Source organism: Stylophora pistillata, chromosome 6, assembly GCF_964205215.1.
Source record: "Stylophora pistillata chromosome 6, jaStyPist1.2, whole genome shotgun sequence".
In the NCBI taxonomy this organism is placed as follows: domain Eukaryota; kingdom Metazoa; phylum Cnidaria; class Anthozoa; order Scleractinia; family Pocilloporidae; genus Stylophora; species Stylophora pistillata.
The window spans coordinates 21,436,311-21,453,384 of NC_142524.1; the positions used below are offsets into that span (position 1 = coordinate 21,436,311).

Consider the following 17,074-nt stretch of genomic DNA (forward strand, 5'->3'; position numbering starts at 1 on the left):
AACGAAAAATAAGCAAGGGTTAATAGCCAATCAGCTCACAGAATTCGCTGCATCTTGCACCGCTTGCGAAGCCAGCCATATAAAAAGGAAAGATAATACATCGGCGTAATATAACTCTTAAAGCAAGAATCTCTCCCAACATATTCATCTAAGGTAGTAAAAGTTTAAAATGTTATGAAAGCTGAAAAAGAAAGAGTTCCGGTGTCGCGCTTATTCAGAGTTACAAGTTTGAATGGCCAAGGGGTGGGCACTTATTCAAGGAAATACGGTATATCGATCACTTGAGGCTGTGCGTGTTACTTCGTGTTCTTTCATACTTTATATTATCTCATATTACCCAGTTTGTCAGGAAATCAATCGTCGTCGTGTGTTTACGCCCTACAAAAACGTCGCATCAGAGATTTCACGATCCAGCTTCGCAAAGAAATGTACCAGCAGTGTTTTGCCTTGTGTTATTTATTGAGTTTTTTTGGCAGCATTTTTTGTTTGGATGTTCTTTTCCCGTAGCGGTTTGCAGGGCGACTTTTAACAGTAAATGAAGCTGTTTTTCAAATTTTTGTCTCAAACGACTATTTATTCCTGTCGCTCTGCTGTAGATATAGGTGAAGAGCTCAAATAACAGAAAAGTTTGCGTCACAAGAATTTCTTCACATTATATATGCCAGAAAACCTCAGGCATTACTCTGAATGCCAGAACTTCAGCTTGGGTGAACCAGAAAGGATAGACAATACTTCCCTATATTAACCATCAATGAAAAGCTAAGTAAGTCAAATATCTCAGAGGCGCTCAGGCATTAAACTGAATGCCAGGACTTCAGCCTGGGTGAACCAGTAAGGCCGATAGACAACACTTCCCTAGATTAACCTGTGAATGTCAAAGAAAATAAGAATGTTAGGTATCCCAGAAGCACTAAGGGATTACTGTGAATAGCAGAACTTCCGTTCAGCCTGGGTGAACCAGAAAAGATAAACAACACTTCCCCGTATTGACCATGAATGAAAAACTTAAAGTATGTTGTATATCCCAGAAGCGCTCAGGCATTACACTGAATGCCAGGACTTCAGCCTGGGTGAACCAGAAAGGATAGACAATACTTCCCTATATTAACCATCAATGAAAAGCTAAGTAAGTCAAATATCTCAGAGGCGCTCAGGCATTAAACTGAATGCCAGGACTTCAGCCTGGGTGAACCAGTAAGGCCGATAGACAACACTTCCCTAGATTAACCTGTGAATGTCAAAGAAAATAAGAATGTTAGGTATCCCAGAAGCACTAAGGGATTACTGTGAATAGCAGAACTTCCGTTCAGCCTGGGTGAACCAGAAAAGATAAACAACACTTCCCCGTATTGACCATGAATGAAAAACTTAAAATATGTTGTATATCCCAGAAGTGCTCAGGCATTACACTGAATGCCAGGACTTCAGCCTGGGTGAACCAGAAAGGATAGACAATACTTCCCTATATTAACCATCAATGAAAAGCTAAGTAAGTCAAATATCTCAGAGGCGCTCAGGCATTAAACTGAATGCCAGGACTTCAGCCTGGGTGAACCAGTAAGGCCGATAGACAACACTTCCCTTGATTAACCTGTGAATGTCAAAGAAAATAAGAATGTTAGGTATCCCAGAAGCACTAAGGGATTACTGTGAATAGCAGAACTTCCATTCAGCCTGGGTGAACCAGAAAAGATAAACAACACTTCTCCGTATTGACCATGAATAAAAAAACTTAAAGTATGTTGTATATCCCAGAAGCGCTCAGGCATTTCACTGAATGCCAGGACTTCAGCCTGGGTGAACCAGAAAGGATACACAACACTTCCCTATAATGACCATGAATGAAAAGCTAAGTATGTTGTATATACGAGAAGCGCTCAGGCATTACACTGAATGCCAGGACTTCAATATGGGTGGACCAGAAAGGATAGACAACACTTCCCTATATTGACCATGAATGAAAAGCTAAGTATGTTGTATATCCCAGAAGCGCTCAGGCATTACTCTGAATGCCAGGACTTCAGCCTGGGTGAACCAGAAAGGATAGACAACACTTCCCTATATTGACCATGAATAAAAAGCTCAGTATGTTGTATATCCCAGAAGTGCTCAGGCATTACACTGAATGCCAGGACTTCAGCCTGGGTGAACCAGAAAGGATAGACAACACTTCCCTATATTGACCATGAATGAAAAGCTATGTGAAACTTTGTTATTTATCCCAGAAGTGCTCAGGCATTACAGTCAATGCCAGGACTTCAGCCTGGGTGAACCAGAAAGGATAGACAACACTTCCCTATATTGACCATGAATGAAAAGCTATGTAAGTTATATATCCCTGAAGCGCTCAGGTATTACACTGAATGCCAGGACTTCAGCCTGGGTGAACCAGAAAGGATACACAACACTTCCCTATATTAACCATGAATGAAAAGCTATGTATGTTGTATATCCCAGAAGCACTCAGGCATTACACTGAATGCCAGGACTTCAGCCTGGGTGGACCAGAAAGGATAGACAACACTTCCCTATATTGACAATGAATGAAAACCTAAGTATGTTATATATCCCAGAAGCGCTCAGGCATTACTCTGAATGCCAGGACTTCAGCCTGGGTGAACCAGAAAGGATAGACAACACTTCTCTATATTGACCATGAATGAAAAGCTAAGTATGTTATATATCCCAGAAGCGCTCAGGCATTACACTGAATGCCGGGACTTCAGCCTGGGTGAACCAGAAAGGATAGACAACACTTCCCTACATTGACCATGAATGAAAAGCTATGTAAAACTTTGTTATATATCCCAGAAGCGCTCAGGCATTACAGTCAATGCCAGGACTTCAGCCTGGGTGAACCAGAAAGGATAGACAACACTTCCCTATATTGACCATGAATGAAAAGCTAAGTATGTTGTATATCCCAGAAGCGCTCAGGCATTACACTGAATGCCAGGACTTCAGCCTGGGTGAACCAGAAAGGATAGACAACACTTCCCTATATTGACCATGAATGAAAAGCTAAGTATGTTGTATATCCCAGAAGCGCTCAGGCATTACACTGAATGCCAGGACTTCAGCCTGGGTGAACCAGAAAGGATAGACAACACTTCCCTATATTGACCATGAATGAAAAGCTATGTATGTTATATATCCCAGAAGCGCTCAGGCATTACACTGAATGCGAGGACTTCAGCCTGGGTGAACCAGAAAGGATAGACAACACTTCCCAATATTGACCATGAATGAAAAGCTAAGTATGTTATAAATCCCAGAAGTGCTCTGGTATTACTCTGAATGCCTGGACTTCAGCCTGTGTGAACCAGAAAGGATAGACAACACTTCCCTATATTGACCATGAATGAAAAGCTAGGTATGTTATATATCCCAGAATTGCTCAGGCATTACTCTGAATGAAGGGCTTCAGCCTGGGTGAACCAGAAAGGAAAGACATAATTTCCCTCTATTAACAGTGAATGAAAAACTAAGTTTGCTATATCCCAGAAGCTCTCAGGCATTACGCCGAGTGCCATATAAATCTTAGAAATATGACAAATAAATATATATCTCAGAAGTGACCAGGCAACAATAAACAAAATAATATTGTTACAGGATAAGACTTCAAGAAAATAGATTTTTTTAAATGATACAATGTTGACTATGCCTTACTTCAATGGGTGCACAGAATTTAAAAATTAAAATGTCATACACTGCAGGCAGAGCACATAAATTAACATCACATGGCTCCTCTTCAAGGAGAAAGAGCAAGTCATCTCTTAACCCCTTCCATCTGAAACAGACAGAAAAAAAAAAGTGACTAAAGTTTCCACCTTTATAATCCAAGCTTACTATATTTTTGCTGGTAACTAGGTAAAAGTGAACAGCTCCCCTAAAAGTCTGTCGGCCAACTGTCGGCCGGCAGTATGCCAACTGTCCATCAAACTAAGTATCCCAAGTGAGATTTAAAGACATGTATTCCAATAGAAAGTGAAATACCATACTGCAAGCTGGAACTTTTTATGCATGTCAATGCAGAAATGCAGAGTTGTACCTACCCCCCAATATTTGCTTTGCTCTTTAGGAAACACTCAGCAAAGGCTTCCCCAAAAGGAACATCAGGAGAGGCACATTCCTACAAATAAATTGCATGTATCACTCAATAATGAATTAACTGAGCTAAAGTCATATAATGTTCACTACTAATGGTAGATATATAATCACTGTTCACCACAGATAAAATATGTTCACTTTTATGGACACCTTTCGTCTGCCTTTCTGTAAAGTCAAGAAAGCCAAGAAAGCTCTCACTAATTGATTATAAATAAATTGCATAACAAATACCAGTAGGCTGAATAGTGTTATTGTATAATTCTACTATGATGCATGTCATTTAGCATTGAAGGTATAACCTACCTTAATAACTTTGCAGAATACACAGCACTCTGTGTCCAATCCTTGCTTGCAAAGTTCATTGATATATTTTTTGGCATCACCAGCTCTTTGCTTGAGCAGCATTATCAGTGTTTTGTAATCAAGAGTAACTGTCATGAAAAAAGACAAGAAGATAAGAAGAAGTTGAAGTTAAAATAGCTACACCAAAGATCTCAAATGTTATACTTTCCCAGATATTTTCTAACACTGCCAAGCATAAAATGGATTCAATAATTACTATCACGTAGCTAGACATGTAACATAAAAACATTGCAAAAATAAAAAATAATAAGATAAAAAAAAATATAAAGAGTCAAGATTGGCACACACAAATAACCTGGAAATTTAACTTTAAAGCATCTTCCATTAACTACTATTCCAGTTTTCTCAATGGCATCCCTCTGGCGATTTAAATCTTTTATCGTAGAAAAATAGAAATGAAATAAATTATAATACTGTCAAGACCCTATCAAGGAAACAAACCCGAAATTTCTCCTAAAGTAGCCATAAAAAGTGATCATAGCTAGAAGACTTAGAGGCTCAGCGTAAAATCAAACTCAGCCAATTATGTGATTTTCCTGCCAAGCAGAGATGAGTTCTGATACACCGTGAAACCAGCATTCACAACAAAACATAAGACAGCAAACTCACTTTTTCCAATCTTAACAAAAATATAAACGTTATGACTTACCCCGGTTCGTCTTAGCTTGAAAATGCTAAGTAACGTTTGCCAAGCTTTTCTTGATCCAGGATCAAGAATTTATTTTATCGATCAACCAAAGATATCTCACCACTTCTCCTTCTTCGAATTTCTGCCGGAAGATGGTAGAAACAACTCCAAATAGAGAGGCGATGGCCACTTTGTTGTTCTGAACATATCGGTCATCCAAGCTTCCGCCATTTTTTAAAGCTGGACCGTACAAAACGCTTGGAAAATGTGCCACCAACAGGCTACTTCAAAAAACTTGCTGACTCTTATGCCACAATTCTTGAAATTTAAGATAAACCATTCCCTTGACTCATCTGGAAGAGAATGAAGCAATTCAACCCTTCGAAGTTTCAAGGGATCCATAAGTGCACTCGACCGCGGGAAACTAAACATTCCCGCTTTTGCTTACGCATATTAATATGAAATCCAATCTCCAAATGTCAATAGGCCGATCCAGCCCCTAATAAACAAAAGGCTTCATTGTACCCAGCAGGAACAGATCGAGATTGTACAAATTCAAGCAACTACTCAGATTACTGCGAGCAATTATCGAAAAAGGCTGTCAAGGCGATGATGGAAACTTATCCGGTTTATGACGTCACTCCATAGCAACCAGCCTTTTCGAATGTTTGAACTTCCGTTTACCTGTGGCTCGTGATGAGGGGATGAACTCCCAAGGCCAGGGCCAACTGGATCATCGATGTCTGTTCAGCAGGCCACTGCCACTATCCGAAGTCCACTTAACCAGATAGTTTGTCCTAGGCCAGCTCGGAATGTCAGACCGCCTAAACGATTTGACGACTACGAACTTTCTAAGGGATAATTGAATGTTATTTGTTGTAGGCTCATTGATATTATGTTAGGAATCCGACTGGACTTTGTTTATGAACAGTAGGCCCGGGCCTGCATTTATATGCAAGACATTGTAAGAGTTGTGTTATTTATGTTTGGGTTTTCGCTCTAAATTAAGGAAAAACAGGGAGGGATGTAGTGTATTGTACCGGAAGTGCGAAAAGGTTGTGTTTGTAGGCATCCCGTGATGCCTAGGGAAAGTTGTTGTTGTGATACTCGTTGGCTGCCATGTGAGTAGTGTGTTGATTAAAATATTCAAATCAAAGGACATCGAGGGTTTTTATCGCTGTATATCCGAATATCACACGCACTATCTGTGCTAATTTTCTCTATAGTTGGCGCACTGTGTTGAGGGCTTTAATCTTTGATTACAAAGATATGTTAAAAAAGTTAACGGTGCAAAGAAATCAACAATTCTCAGCTTTTTCGTCGCTACCGAAAGAATCCAGTTAAATGCAACGCATGCGTAGTAAGTAAAAAAATTGCGATTGAATGGAAAATTGCTTTCTTGGAAATATGCCTATTTCTTGAGAACCACTCATTAGAATTTCACGAAATTTGGCTCGAAACTACTTTAGGAACTGGAGTATTGAAAAAAACATTGATTTTAAACAAAGGAAACTGTAGAAAATCGAGTGAACCTTTAACAAGGGATAATTACAGATCTCTGTTAAATTGTTTGCAAAATGGTGTTAACTCGTGAGTATCGTTACAAGCTCGTTGCAGGCAAATTACAAAGAAAATCTAATGACTAGATTTTCTACAAAAAAACAAAACCGATTTTAATTGCCTGTTTATATCTATTCATGTCGCCCTGGAAAGGGCAAATACGTCAGCTTAGCTATCGAAAAAACAAAGTTTGTGTTGTTAACTTTCTTGCTGCCAGTTTTGGCGACCGAGAGATCAAGGGTTTTAGAGAAAATGGTGAAAGAAACAAAGGTATCAAAAACTGTGTTCAGCCACCTTAAGGTAGGTGGGGATTAGCATGGTAGAACATGATTAATAAAGTGTAGATGAGGGTTAAAGTGGTTAGCTTAGGATACACGGGATTAACTGGGTAGAACAATGCTAGCTACGACATATTGTACATCGTACATGAATATTGTACTACTTTGTATCATGGACTATGATATGTATGGAGGGTCTTATGGGCCTTACATGAACGCGTTACCCTCCCCCCTCCCAAACAAGGTGTCCTGGTGATGACCATTTTGTACAAATAAACCACCAACTCCAGCACCAAGCTACATTGAAACGGAAGAGAAAAGGACAAAATTGAGAGTTACTAGAAAAATTAAAAAAGAATAGGCTTGCCTAAGTCAGAATTGGAAAGTTCGTCAATCTTCCTGACTTCCATGTTTGTATGTTTATCTATGAATTTTATGTTATCATACCTTCATTACAATGACAAACCATGAAATAACAAAGACGTTTCTTCATTACCTGCTTCGCACCTCGCACCCTTGAATCCAGCAGGACACAGACAGCTATATCCTTTATCGGTAAAACCACTTTGACAACTGGCGTTGTTCATGCAAGGATTTTCAGCACAAGCACTCTAGAACGAATGAAAACGATGAAAAAGAAAATAGGTGGTTCCTTTATGGCTATTTGCATCACATGCTATTTTTTTTTTCCAGATATCAGCTTATACCAGTACGGATTTGCAAGAAAAAATTGATGGTGTGATGAAACTTGTAACCGGTCCTTAGGAATACAAACCTGAAAACATTTAGATGAAAAAAAGGGAGGTGACTAGATATTGTTATAAAGCGTTCACTAAGACCTCCACTAACTAAATTGTAGTTACCTCAGATGCATGGTAGAAGAAGTTTTTCTCCTTAACCCAATCGCTTTCGTAACCTTCGTGTGTGACATTATTTAATTCACATTTGTATTTTCCGTTTCCACCCGCTTGTTTTTCAAAATTGATGCTGACACAGTTGGGTTCCATACAACACATAGTTTCACAGAACTCCTGTACCATAACTTGAACGATGCGGATCACATGGTTTTGAAGACGTTTCCCGTCAAAAGCTCCTTTAGGACCGAACTCCAAATGACTGCATTGGTCTGCATCAGAGAACTCTTAAGATATGAATGGTTTCAGTAATGCGTTTTAGATGAACAAGGATAAAGTATGTATTTTAATTAAAGGATAAGAATTCTGTCTAAATGGAAATCATCCCTTACAACTCCCTATTTCCGTAGTAACGTTTAGGGCTCTGTTCTCACTGCGCAGGTTAAATTTGGAAACGTCCTTATTCACTCTTAACCAAACGTAAAGTTCATTTCGGCACTGAAGACGGATTAATGCTTTCCGCACCGCGGACGCTGAAATGCTTAACAGCGAAAAAAAAAACAACAACAACTCGGATGTGCTTTTTGAGCAAGTTGCTTTTTCACACTATTTTGGCAAATTGCAGCCTAATCGATGGAATAACAGGACCTGCGCTGCACGCAATCCAAAATTAATTAAATTAATTTTAAAAAATTGGAGACGCTTTTTTAGCATGTTGCTTTTTCACGCCATCTTGGCCATGTTGGAACATAGTCGTTGGAATAGCACAAACTACACTGCACATCACCCAAAATTAATTAGGTCTTACGGGTAAGGTAAGTGCCGTTTGGTTGAAATCGAAGATTATGCAGCATCATGGTGTAAAAGCAGCTGTTCGGCAGTCATTCCAGACTTAACGATGTAATTATGTACTGGCAAACTGAGAAGTTTACCTGTGAATTTCCTGAAAATGTGATACGAATCTTAAAGCGTTCTAACACTTAAAAGCGTTTCCTAGAGTCGATTCTGACACTGATCTTGCTATCTCTTTTGGATTCGATAATTTGAATTCGGTTTAAAGAAGGAGAATTCGATATTGAAAAAGTTTCAAAACTAGTGGGCCTGATATCGACTAAGAAATGTTTGTGGCGACACAAAAAGTAGCAGTGTCATCGTTTTTACTGATGAATATATCAAAATGTTTCCTTTCCGCGCCTTTCATTTCAAACCGAATTAAAAATGGCATGGATTATAGTCGGAAAGATATTAGATCGATCCCTACAGATAGCTGCAATCATCAACTCCATAGCCAATTCGTTAAAACCGATATATTTAAATGGAAAACATACATAAACATCTAGCATAATTAAGTAAAAAAAACAAACTCAAAGGATTTTCGTCGCTACTAACCCTGTGAATCGACAGTCTGTAGTTTCATGACGCAAAGTTCCATCAAAAGAACAAAGGTGAAAACAGTATACATTTTGATCTATTTTGACGCGTACTATCTGGTGCTCTGCCAAGTTCAATAAGTGAGTGCATATTGCGATGGGCATTTCGTAAACATTGCTCTAAATTGCTCAGAGTATTATTTTCTGCGGAAAAATTTTGTAAATTCGATTTCTTTGGAGCATTTCTATGCCCCTCAAGTGAGATATTATAGATGCTTACTATAAATATCACCTTTGTAGGAGATTGGATGTAAGGTGAAATATATGCGTTTTCACTTAAATAATTTTTGAATATCTGAATGGTTTATTGATATAAGCCTGGTAGTTGCAGCTTAGTCTCTCTCAGAAGAAAAAAAGAAAACAACAAGAAAGCTTGAATGTTGAATTAGAATGTTTTTTCGCTTATATTGCCTTTTGAAAAGAGGCTTTTGCAGCTGTTGCAGATATCGGAATACAAGTTCTTAGAAAAACGCGCCACTCAGTATATTTTCTTTTTCCTTTTGTTTCTTTTTTTTTTTTTTTTTTTTTTTTTTTTCTTTTTGATTTCCTCTTTGTTTTGCTTTATCTTAGGTTTTTTTTTTTTTTTTTTTTTCGCTTTTTTGTAAAACGATAACATTATTATAGTTTTTCAAGTGCAATCCATGTGAATCCTTGCCGTCCCCAACCAACGTCGTTCTTCATAAGTTTCACCAACTTTTTAACAACAATCACTGTTGAAAAATTTGATGTTAAATACTCCTTTTAATTGCTTTATCGTGATTTAGTTAAGCTCGATCTTCCTTTAACTGACGAAAACCACGATCAACTCAAAACTGAATTAAAGAATATATCCTATAGCTACATTTACTTTATGACTTTTCAAAGCATACGAACATTCTAAGCCAAGACGAATGGAAAACCTTAATTGATTTACGCAATCATGAGAGCAAAATCATCACGAAACCGGACAAAGGAAATGGTCCAGTGTTAATTAGCAGACTTGATTATCTTAACGTCTTATCTTCCGTCTATCTACACGGAAATCATCTCTCACAGCCCCTTGATTTTTATAACAGATTCAATAAAATTATTATTACTTTTGGTTTTATAGCCTGCGCACCATCATAGAACCAAACTATCTCAGTGGCAACGGACATAAACATCTAGCATAGTAAGTAAAACAAAACAAATGACAAACAAACACAAATTAAAGCCAGAGGCAAAGCTTAAGTCAAAATGCTACAACAGGAAAAGCGTTACTTTTCTTAAGACGTTGATATGATTTTCGCTGATACTAACCTTGTGATCCGACAACCCTGAATTTCATAGAGCAAAGTTCCATCAAAAGAACACAAATAAAAAACAGTGTACATCACCGCATCGTTCAACACTTATTTAATTCATTTACTTCAACTTCATACAATTAAAGCTTATTAAACCCTGACCTGCATAAATAATGATTTATTTTGACGCATATTATCACGTGCTCTACCAAGTTTAATAAATGTATGCATATTGCGATCTGCGTTTCGTAAACATCGCTCTAAATTGCTCGGAGAATTTTTTTCTGTTGAAATATTTTGTGAATTCGATTTCTTTTAAGCATTTCTATGCTCCTCAATTGAGATATCCTAATACTCCTTATTTCTTATGAACATTACCTCTGGAGAAGAGCAGATATGATGATTACTCGATAAAATTATTTTTTAATATCTGAACGGTTTATTCATATAAGCCTGGCGGGTATGGTTCAGTCTGCAATTGAAATATATGATACTCCTGCTGAGATGAAACAGTTGGATGATTCCCTCGTTTTCATTAAATCAACAATAGGTCACTGCTGATGTTCTCACAGAGAAGAACTACTTTAGAGTTTGAAATGTGACGCAGATTCTTTTCTTCTTTCTTTTTGTTTTGTTTTCTGTCCTCTTGTTTTTCTTTTTCTTTTTCTTTTTTTTTTAACAATCATTGTGAGGTTTCTTTAACTCTCTCTGCAGGCAATTCACCACGAAACAAAAGTGACCCAAATAACTTAAAGGTGCTCTGTGATATTGAACAACAGTAACTTACGAATATTAATGGGAATTGTGACAAAGACTGGCAAAATAACGAGTGAGAGCTCATAACAATTTCCTGTAAGACTCACTTGTCTGCTGAGAGGTGTAGCAATGGTTGTAGCGAAGAAGCAAGCAATCGATAGGCAGAAATTAAAAATCCCGCCTTCCAATGAAAAAGTCAGTCAGAGTAGGATCCTATTTAGGCGGGAAGCGAAGAATTAAATATGATGGAAAATAAATAACATTGCAGAGTAGAATTTAACTGAAGGAATTCTACAATTGTCGTTCATAATCTAGAGATATTTTTTAACTCTCTCTGGGAACTGCTTCGTGTAGAGAAATCCACGAAAGGGACCGGTAAGTAACATAAATGCTTTTCTGGCTTTAATTAAAAAGCCGAATTGTCGTTCTTTAATACGTTTGTACCATTCGTGGAGACAAATTTAAGCTGCGGTTTTAAAGGGGAAACTCTGAGGTCGATTTCCTGTCATCTCGTCCCAAACAGCTGTTCATGCTGTAATCACACGCAAAGAAGGTGACGAACACAGAATCCATCTCTGAAGTTTTTAAAGTGCAGACAGATGTTCATTGATCAATAACCATTTTCAGCGCTTTTTCCCCTGGAAATTATTGTAAGTGTGAATACATTTTCTAAACCATAGAGAATAAATAATTTTTCACTTTGTTATAATGCAGAAAAAAGTGTCAGGACTGTAATGTTACAGTGTTGTTAATTCCTTGCTACATGTATGACCAGTCCAATAGAAACTATATTGAAACTAACCTTGCGATTTGGGTATCACACAGCAGAGCTGCAATTAAGGAAGAAAGATAATAACAAAATACATGGCAAACGTAGCTGGAGAAATTCCCTGGTGTTGTACACGAGAAACCAAGCTTTTAAGCGTTTTTCGACCCGACGTATGATTAACGTAGTCTTCAATAAATAATGATTTTCACATAAAAATAATTTATCTACTGTCAATAAGCTACTCGTTAGCTCTTTATTCCGTTCGCAGTAAAAACATGAATAACGATAACTTTTCAATCCACCTCTAGGAACCTAGGTTGGTGTCCGGTGTTGTGGGCGTGCTCTGAAACGGCGAAGGTCTGGATACGGGCTAGTCGGATATCTCGGTCGTGCTACTTTATTCTGTCTTGCATTGGTCTGTCAACCACTTTGGAATAAGGTTAATTTTATTGATCGTGATCCTCACTGGTACACTCGCATTCGTACACGCTTAAAAATGGCATGGACTGATTGCTGAAAGTTCGTTAGATCGATGCAGACAGAAAGCTGCAAACATGAATTCCATATCCCGACCACCATCATAGAACGAAATTGTCTCAAAAGCAACAGATATAAACTTCTAGCATAACAAGCGAAAAGCCAAGGAGCAACCATGCACAAATTAAAGCCAGAGCCATAGCTAAGGTCAATATGCTAACAACAAGAAAAGCACTATACGTATGATGCACGATCCTCGCAGTAGAGAGCGCTATTTATGCAATAGCGAAAATCAGACCTGAAAAAAAAAATCCCTGTACGGGATTCGAACCACTGACCTCTGCGATACTAGTGCAGCGCTCTACCAATTGAGCTAACAAGCCAACTGGGAGCAGGCCGTTAAGTTGGTTCGTAATAAACCCGTGATGATAAATCAGATGCAATGAATATATGAAGCTCATATATTTACAACTGCGGTATTAGATACGTATGATGCACGATCCTCTCAGTAGAGAGCGCCATTTATGCAATAGCGAAAATCATGACTCATTTAAATTATGCTGAACTTTACAAGTAATTGAGGTCTAGTAGTGTCTTGTTTGTCATCGATACCCAATTTCTCATCAGCCAATAAGAGCTATTAAACCTGATTGTCAACAACTTTCATTGTTTTTATTTCTTTTCTTATTTCTTTATTATTGATCTGTTTTCCGTTTTAACTTTTTTTTTTATCTCTATCTCTCTTTTGTCCACCCAAATTTTGGATAAAACAGTTCGATTATTAAACTATTTACAGGATGTATTCATAGATATATTATATTTCTTTAGCTTTCTCTTACGTCGTGTTCGTGCTTAACTAGGTGCAATCATCAGATGCCGTATCAAGAAAGCAAATATGATGGTTTCATTTTCCCTGCTAATTCTACCGATGGATTGTTTTTTTTTTTTGGCAGTTTTCCTCAAGATTTTTCTTCGATTCTCCGAGTTCCTCCTTAGCTGTATTTGCGGAATGATCTTTACAAACGTTTTCAAATAAGTTTCTCGCTTTAATAAAAATTATAATTTTATCCTCGAGAAGTGCTCGTAAATTGTCTGCCACAAAGGAAATTTTAGATAGAACATCACCTATAACGCAATTTTGAATAAACCTTTTTTCGAATAAGATGCAGCTGCAATGAAATAACTAATTAACACCAGGTTTTGTATAATGATGGCAGTAGCGTCTCTTGCCCTCATAACCCTCAGTTTCTTCTTAAAGAGCGCAGGGCCCAAGATACATAGTATTGCAAAATGATTTTCAAGTACTACCCCCACTAACTCAGCGTCTTATTTCATTGAAAGCATCAATATACGTTATTGCTTAATTATTACCCTAGAGAGCAAGTATCTTCGTCTTCGATGTGGATGTTTTTTATCATATTGTTGTTATATTTTTTTTCAAGATGCGGCAAAGAATTAATTAGTTTTCATCCTTTTCATAATATCAACTTATTGCAGTTGTCTCATAAGATGTCGATGACAGTGTCATAGTTGTCAGGCGCCTTCAGAGCTAGTTGACTAAGGGTATTACATTATACCTACGAGGTACCTGTAAGAAATTTTGCAAAAAGTAATAACAGCGTGGATTCAAAAAATTTTTGTCGGCTGTCACAAAGACTCTTTGAGAGCCAAATTAATTCAGGTTTTCATCCTCCATTGATAAAGGTTCAGCAGATAACTTCTTGGCTTCTGAGTTAACAAGTTAGCATGATTCTCGGAAATTGTTATGAAACCTCAGAAATTGATGGGTTGTCAATAATTAATCTCAAGCATCGTTATTTGCCAGCCGGGGTGGGGGCAGGGGTAAGGAAGTTCCTGGGGTTTCAGTAACGCGTTTTAGATGAAAAACGATAAAGTATGCATTTTAAAGGATAAGAAGTCTATCTCAATAGAAATCACCTCTCACAACATCCTCATTCTTCGCATTATTGTTTTAGGCTCTGCTCCCGCTGCGCAGGTTAAATTTAGAGACGCCCTTATACACTATTAACCAAAGGTAAACTTCATTTCGGCACTGAAGACGGATAAATGTTTTCTGCACTCGTTGAAATACTTAACTGCGAAATAAAACTCTAATGCGCTTTTTTGGCATATTGCTTTTTCACGCCATTTTGGAAATGCCGCAACCTAATCGCTGGAATAACAGAACCTGCGCTGCACACAATCAAAAATCAATTAAATATTACGGGAAAGCAAAGTTTTGTGGAGTTGAAATCGAAGAATATACAGCGTCATGGTGTAAACTGAGTAGCTGATTGGCAGCCATTCTAGACGTAACAATGTACTGGTAAATATAATTTTTCGGCAAACTGAAAATTTTACCTGTGAGTTTGCTCAAAATGTGACCCATTTGCTAAAGCGTTCTAACAGTTAAAAGCGTTTCCTATAGTTGGTTCTAGCACTGATCTTACTATCTCTTTAGGATTTCAGCATTTTTATTGGGTCTAAAGAAGGAGAAATCGTTATTACAAAAGTTTCAAAACTAGCTGGCCTGATTTCGAGTAAGGAATTTTTGTGACAGCACAAAAAGTAGGAATGTCGTCGTTTTTACCAACAAAATTTTAATGTGTTTCCTTTCCACGCCTTTCCTTTTAAACCGGAATAAAAAAGGTATGGATTGTTGCCGGTAGTATATCAGATCGATCCCGACAGCTGCAAACATCATTTCCATAGCCTGTGCACCATCACAGTAGCAAATTATTTCAGAGGAAACAGACATAAACATCTAGCGTAATAAGTAAAGAAACAAACTGTAAACAAACACAAACTAAAGTCAAAGCTATAGCTTAAGTCAAAATGCCAAAAACAAGAAAACGATTACTGTTGTTGAGACGTTGATATGATTTTCGCCGATATTAACCTTGTGATCCGACAACCCTGAGTTTTATTACACAAAGTTTCATCAAAAGAACGCAAACGAAAACATTGTACATGGCCGAATCGTTCAACACTTATACGATTCATTTCCTTCAACTTAACGGAAAATACAGTCGAAGCTTATTAATTATCTCTGTCACTGATATGTCATCTTCATCAAATAGAATGATGGTTTCGGTTTTTATTAATCATGGTTTACCTAGTATTTCAGCTGTTAGCATAAGGACTATCATCGTTGATAAGTCATGCGAAAAACCTCGACTGTAGTTTCTTCTGGGTGACATGGTATTTTTATCTATGAACTATTCTGTAAGAAAGAAATTGGTCGAAAAAGCCCTAGTTCAAGGCAGGCGAGACCTGTATTATGAAAACCCTGACCTGCATACCTAATGATCTACTTTGACGCATATTATCTAGTGCTCTGCAAAGTTTAACAAATTTATGCATATTCAGATCGGCGTTTTGCAAACATCGTTCTAAATTGCTTAGAGTATTTTTTTCTTGTGAAAAATCTTGTGAATTCGACTTCTTTCAAGCATTTCTATGCTCATCAAGTGAGATATCCTAATACTCATTATGAATATTACCTCTGGAGAGGAGTAAATATGACGATTACTCGATAAAACCATTTTTAAGTATCTGAACGGGTTAGGCTCAAAGAAATATGATACTCCTGCCGAGATAAAACAGTTGGGAGATTCCTACGCTTTGAAAATCAACAACAGGTCAGGACAGGATGTTATCTCAGTAAAAAACTAATTGAGATTTTGAAATGTGACGTAGACTCTTTTCTTCCTTCTTTTTTTTTTGTGTTGTCTTGTTTTTTCTTTTTTCAAAACGATAACGAATTATCATTAACGTTATTTAAATTTCCATGTGAATCCTCGCCATCCCTCACCAACATCCTTCTTCATAAGTTTCACCCTTTTTTTTTTTAAACAATAATTGAAAGGTTTCTTTAACTCTCTCTGGAGGCAATTCACCACGAAGCAAAAGTGACCCAAAGAATTTAAAGGTGCACTGTGATATTGAATAGTGGTAATTAACGAATAGCAATGACAATTCTGACAAAGACTGGCAAAATAATGGATCAGAGCTCATGGCGATTTCCTGTAGGACTCACTTGTTTGATGAAAGGTGTAGCAATGGTTGTAGCAAAGAAGCAAGCAATCGATAGGCAGACATAAAAAACCCCGCCTTCCAATGAAAAAGTCAGTCAGAATCGTCTTTAGGCGAGAAGCGGAGAATTGAATACGATGGAAATAAAATAGCGTTGCTGAGTAGAATTTAAGTGAAGGAGATCTACGATTATCGTTCATAATCTTAAGGTATTTTTTAAATCTCTACGAATTGCTTCGCGTAGAGAAATCCACGAAAGGGGCCGGTAACATTAGTGCTTTTGTGGCGTTAAGTAAAAAGCCGAATAGTCGTTGTTTAAAACGTTTGTATCTTTCGCGGAGACAAGTCCAAGCAGCAGTTTTTAAAGGGAAACTCTGAGGTCGGTTTCCTGTCATCTCGTGCCAAACAGCTGCTCATACTGTATTCACACGCAAAGAAGGTGACGAACATGATGTTCATTGATCTACAACCATTTTCAGCTCTTTTTCTCCTGGAAATTATTGCAAGTCTGAACACATTTTCTGAACCATGAAGAATAAATAATTTGTTCAC

The 17,074-nt window shown here is 37.5% G+C and overlaps 2 protein-coding genes across 3 annotated transcripts; both read right to left on the reverse strand.

Annotated features, from left to right (window-relative positions):
• Positions 1-544: 544 nt before the first annotated feature.
• On the reverse strand, positions 545-5,679 carry LOC148728756 (uncharacterized). 2 transcript variants are annotated; one of them, XM_088724829.1, is made up of 5 exons: positions 5,223-5,679; positions 4,414-4,541; positions 4,056-4,132; positions 3,670-3,790; positions 545-1,591 (listed from the first exon to the last, which is right to left on the reverse strand). In XM_088724829.1, exons 2-5 carry the CDS (start codon positions 4,513-4,515, stop codon positions 1,541-1,543), a joined length of 351 nt encoding a protein of 116 aa, XP_088580955.1. In that variant the 5' UTR covers positions 4,516-4,541; positions 5,223-5,679; the 3' UTR covers positions 545-1,540. The 2 variants fall into 2 exon arrangements, with proteins under 2 accessions (XP_088580955.1, XP_088580953.1); XM_088724827.1 differs by having other exon boundaries at positions 5,123-5,662.
• A 625-nt stretch (positions 5,680-6,304) lies between these two features.
• Positions 6,305-8,343, reverse strand: LOC148728757 (vitamin K-dependent protein Z-like). The gene is made up of 2 exons (XM_088724830.1): positions 7,803-8,343; positions 6,305-7,550 (listed from the first exon to the last, which is right to left on the reverse strand). Exons 1-2 carry the CDS (start codon positions 7,977-7,979, stop codon positions 7,392-7,394), a joined length of 336 nt encoding a protein of 111 aa, XP_088580956.1. The 5' UTR covers positions 7,980-8,343; the 3' UTR covers positions 6,305-7,391.
• Between the last annotated feature and the right edge of the window lie 8,731 nt (positions 8,344-17,074).

What these genes read in the sequence shown, in the direction of transcription:
- LOC148728756 (XM_088724829.1), bottom strand. Translation starts at nt 4,515, where the DNA reads ATGCTGCTCAAGCAAAGAGCTGGTGATGCCAAAAAATATATCAATGAA. An exon ending in TATTCTGCAAAGTTATTAAG is followed by an intron (nt 4,133 to 4,413) that starts GTAGGTTATACC and finishes ATTTATTTGTAG; the next exon opens with GAATGTGCCTCTCCTGATGT. An exon ending in AGCAAAGCAAATATTGGGGG is followed by an intron (nt 3,791 to 4,055) that starts GTAGGTACAACT and finishes TGTCTGTTTCAG; the next exon opens with ATGGAAGGGGTTAAGAGATG.
- LOC148728757 (XM_088724830.1), bottom strand. Translation starts at nt 7,979, where the DNA reads ATGGTACAGGAGTTCTGTGAAACTATGTGTTGTATGGAACCCAACTGT. An exon ending in TCTTCTACCATGCATCTGAG is followed by an intron (nt 7,551 to 7,802) that starts GTAACTACAATT and finishes CATTCGTTCTAG; the next exon opens with AGTGCTTGTGCTGAAAATCC.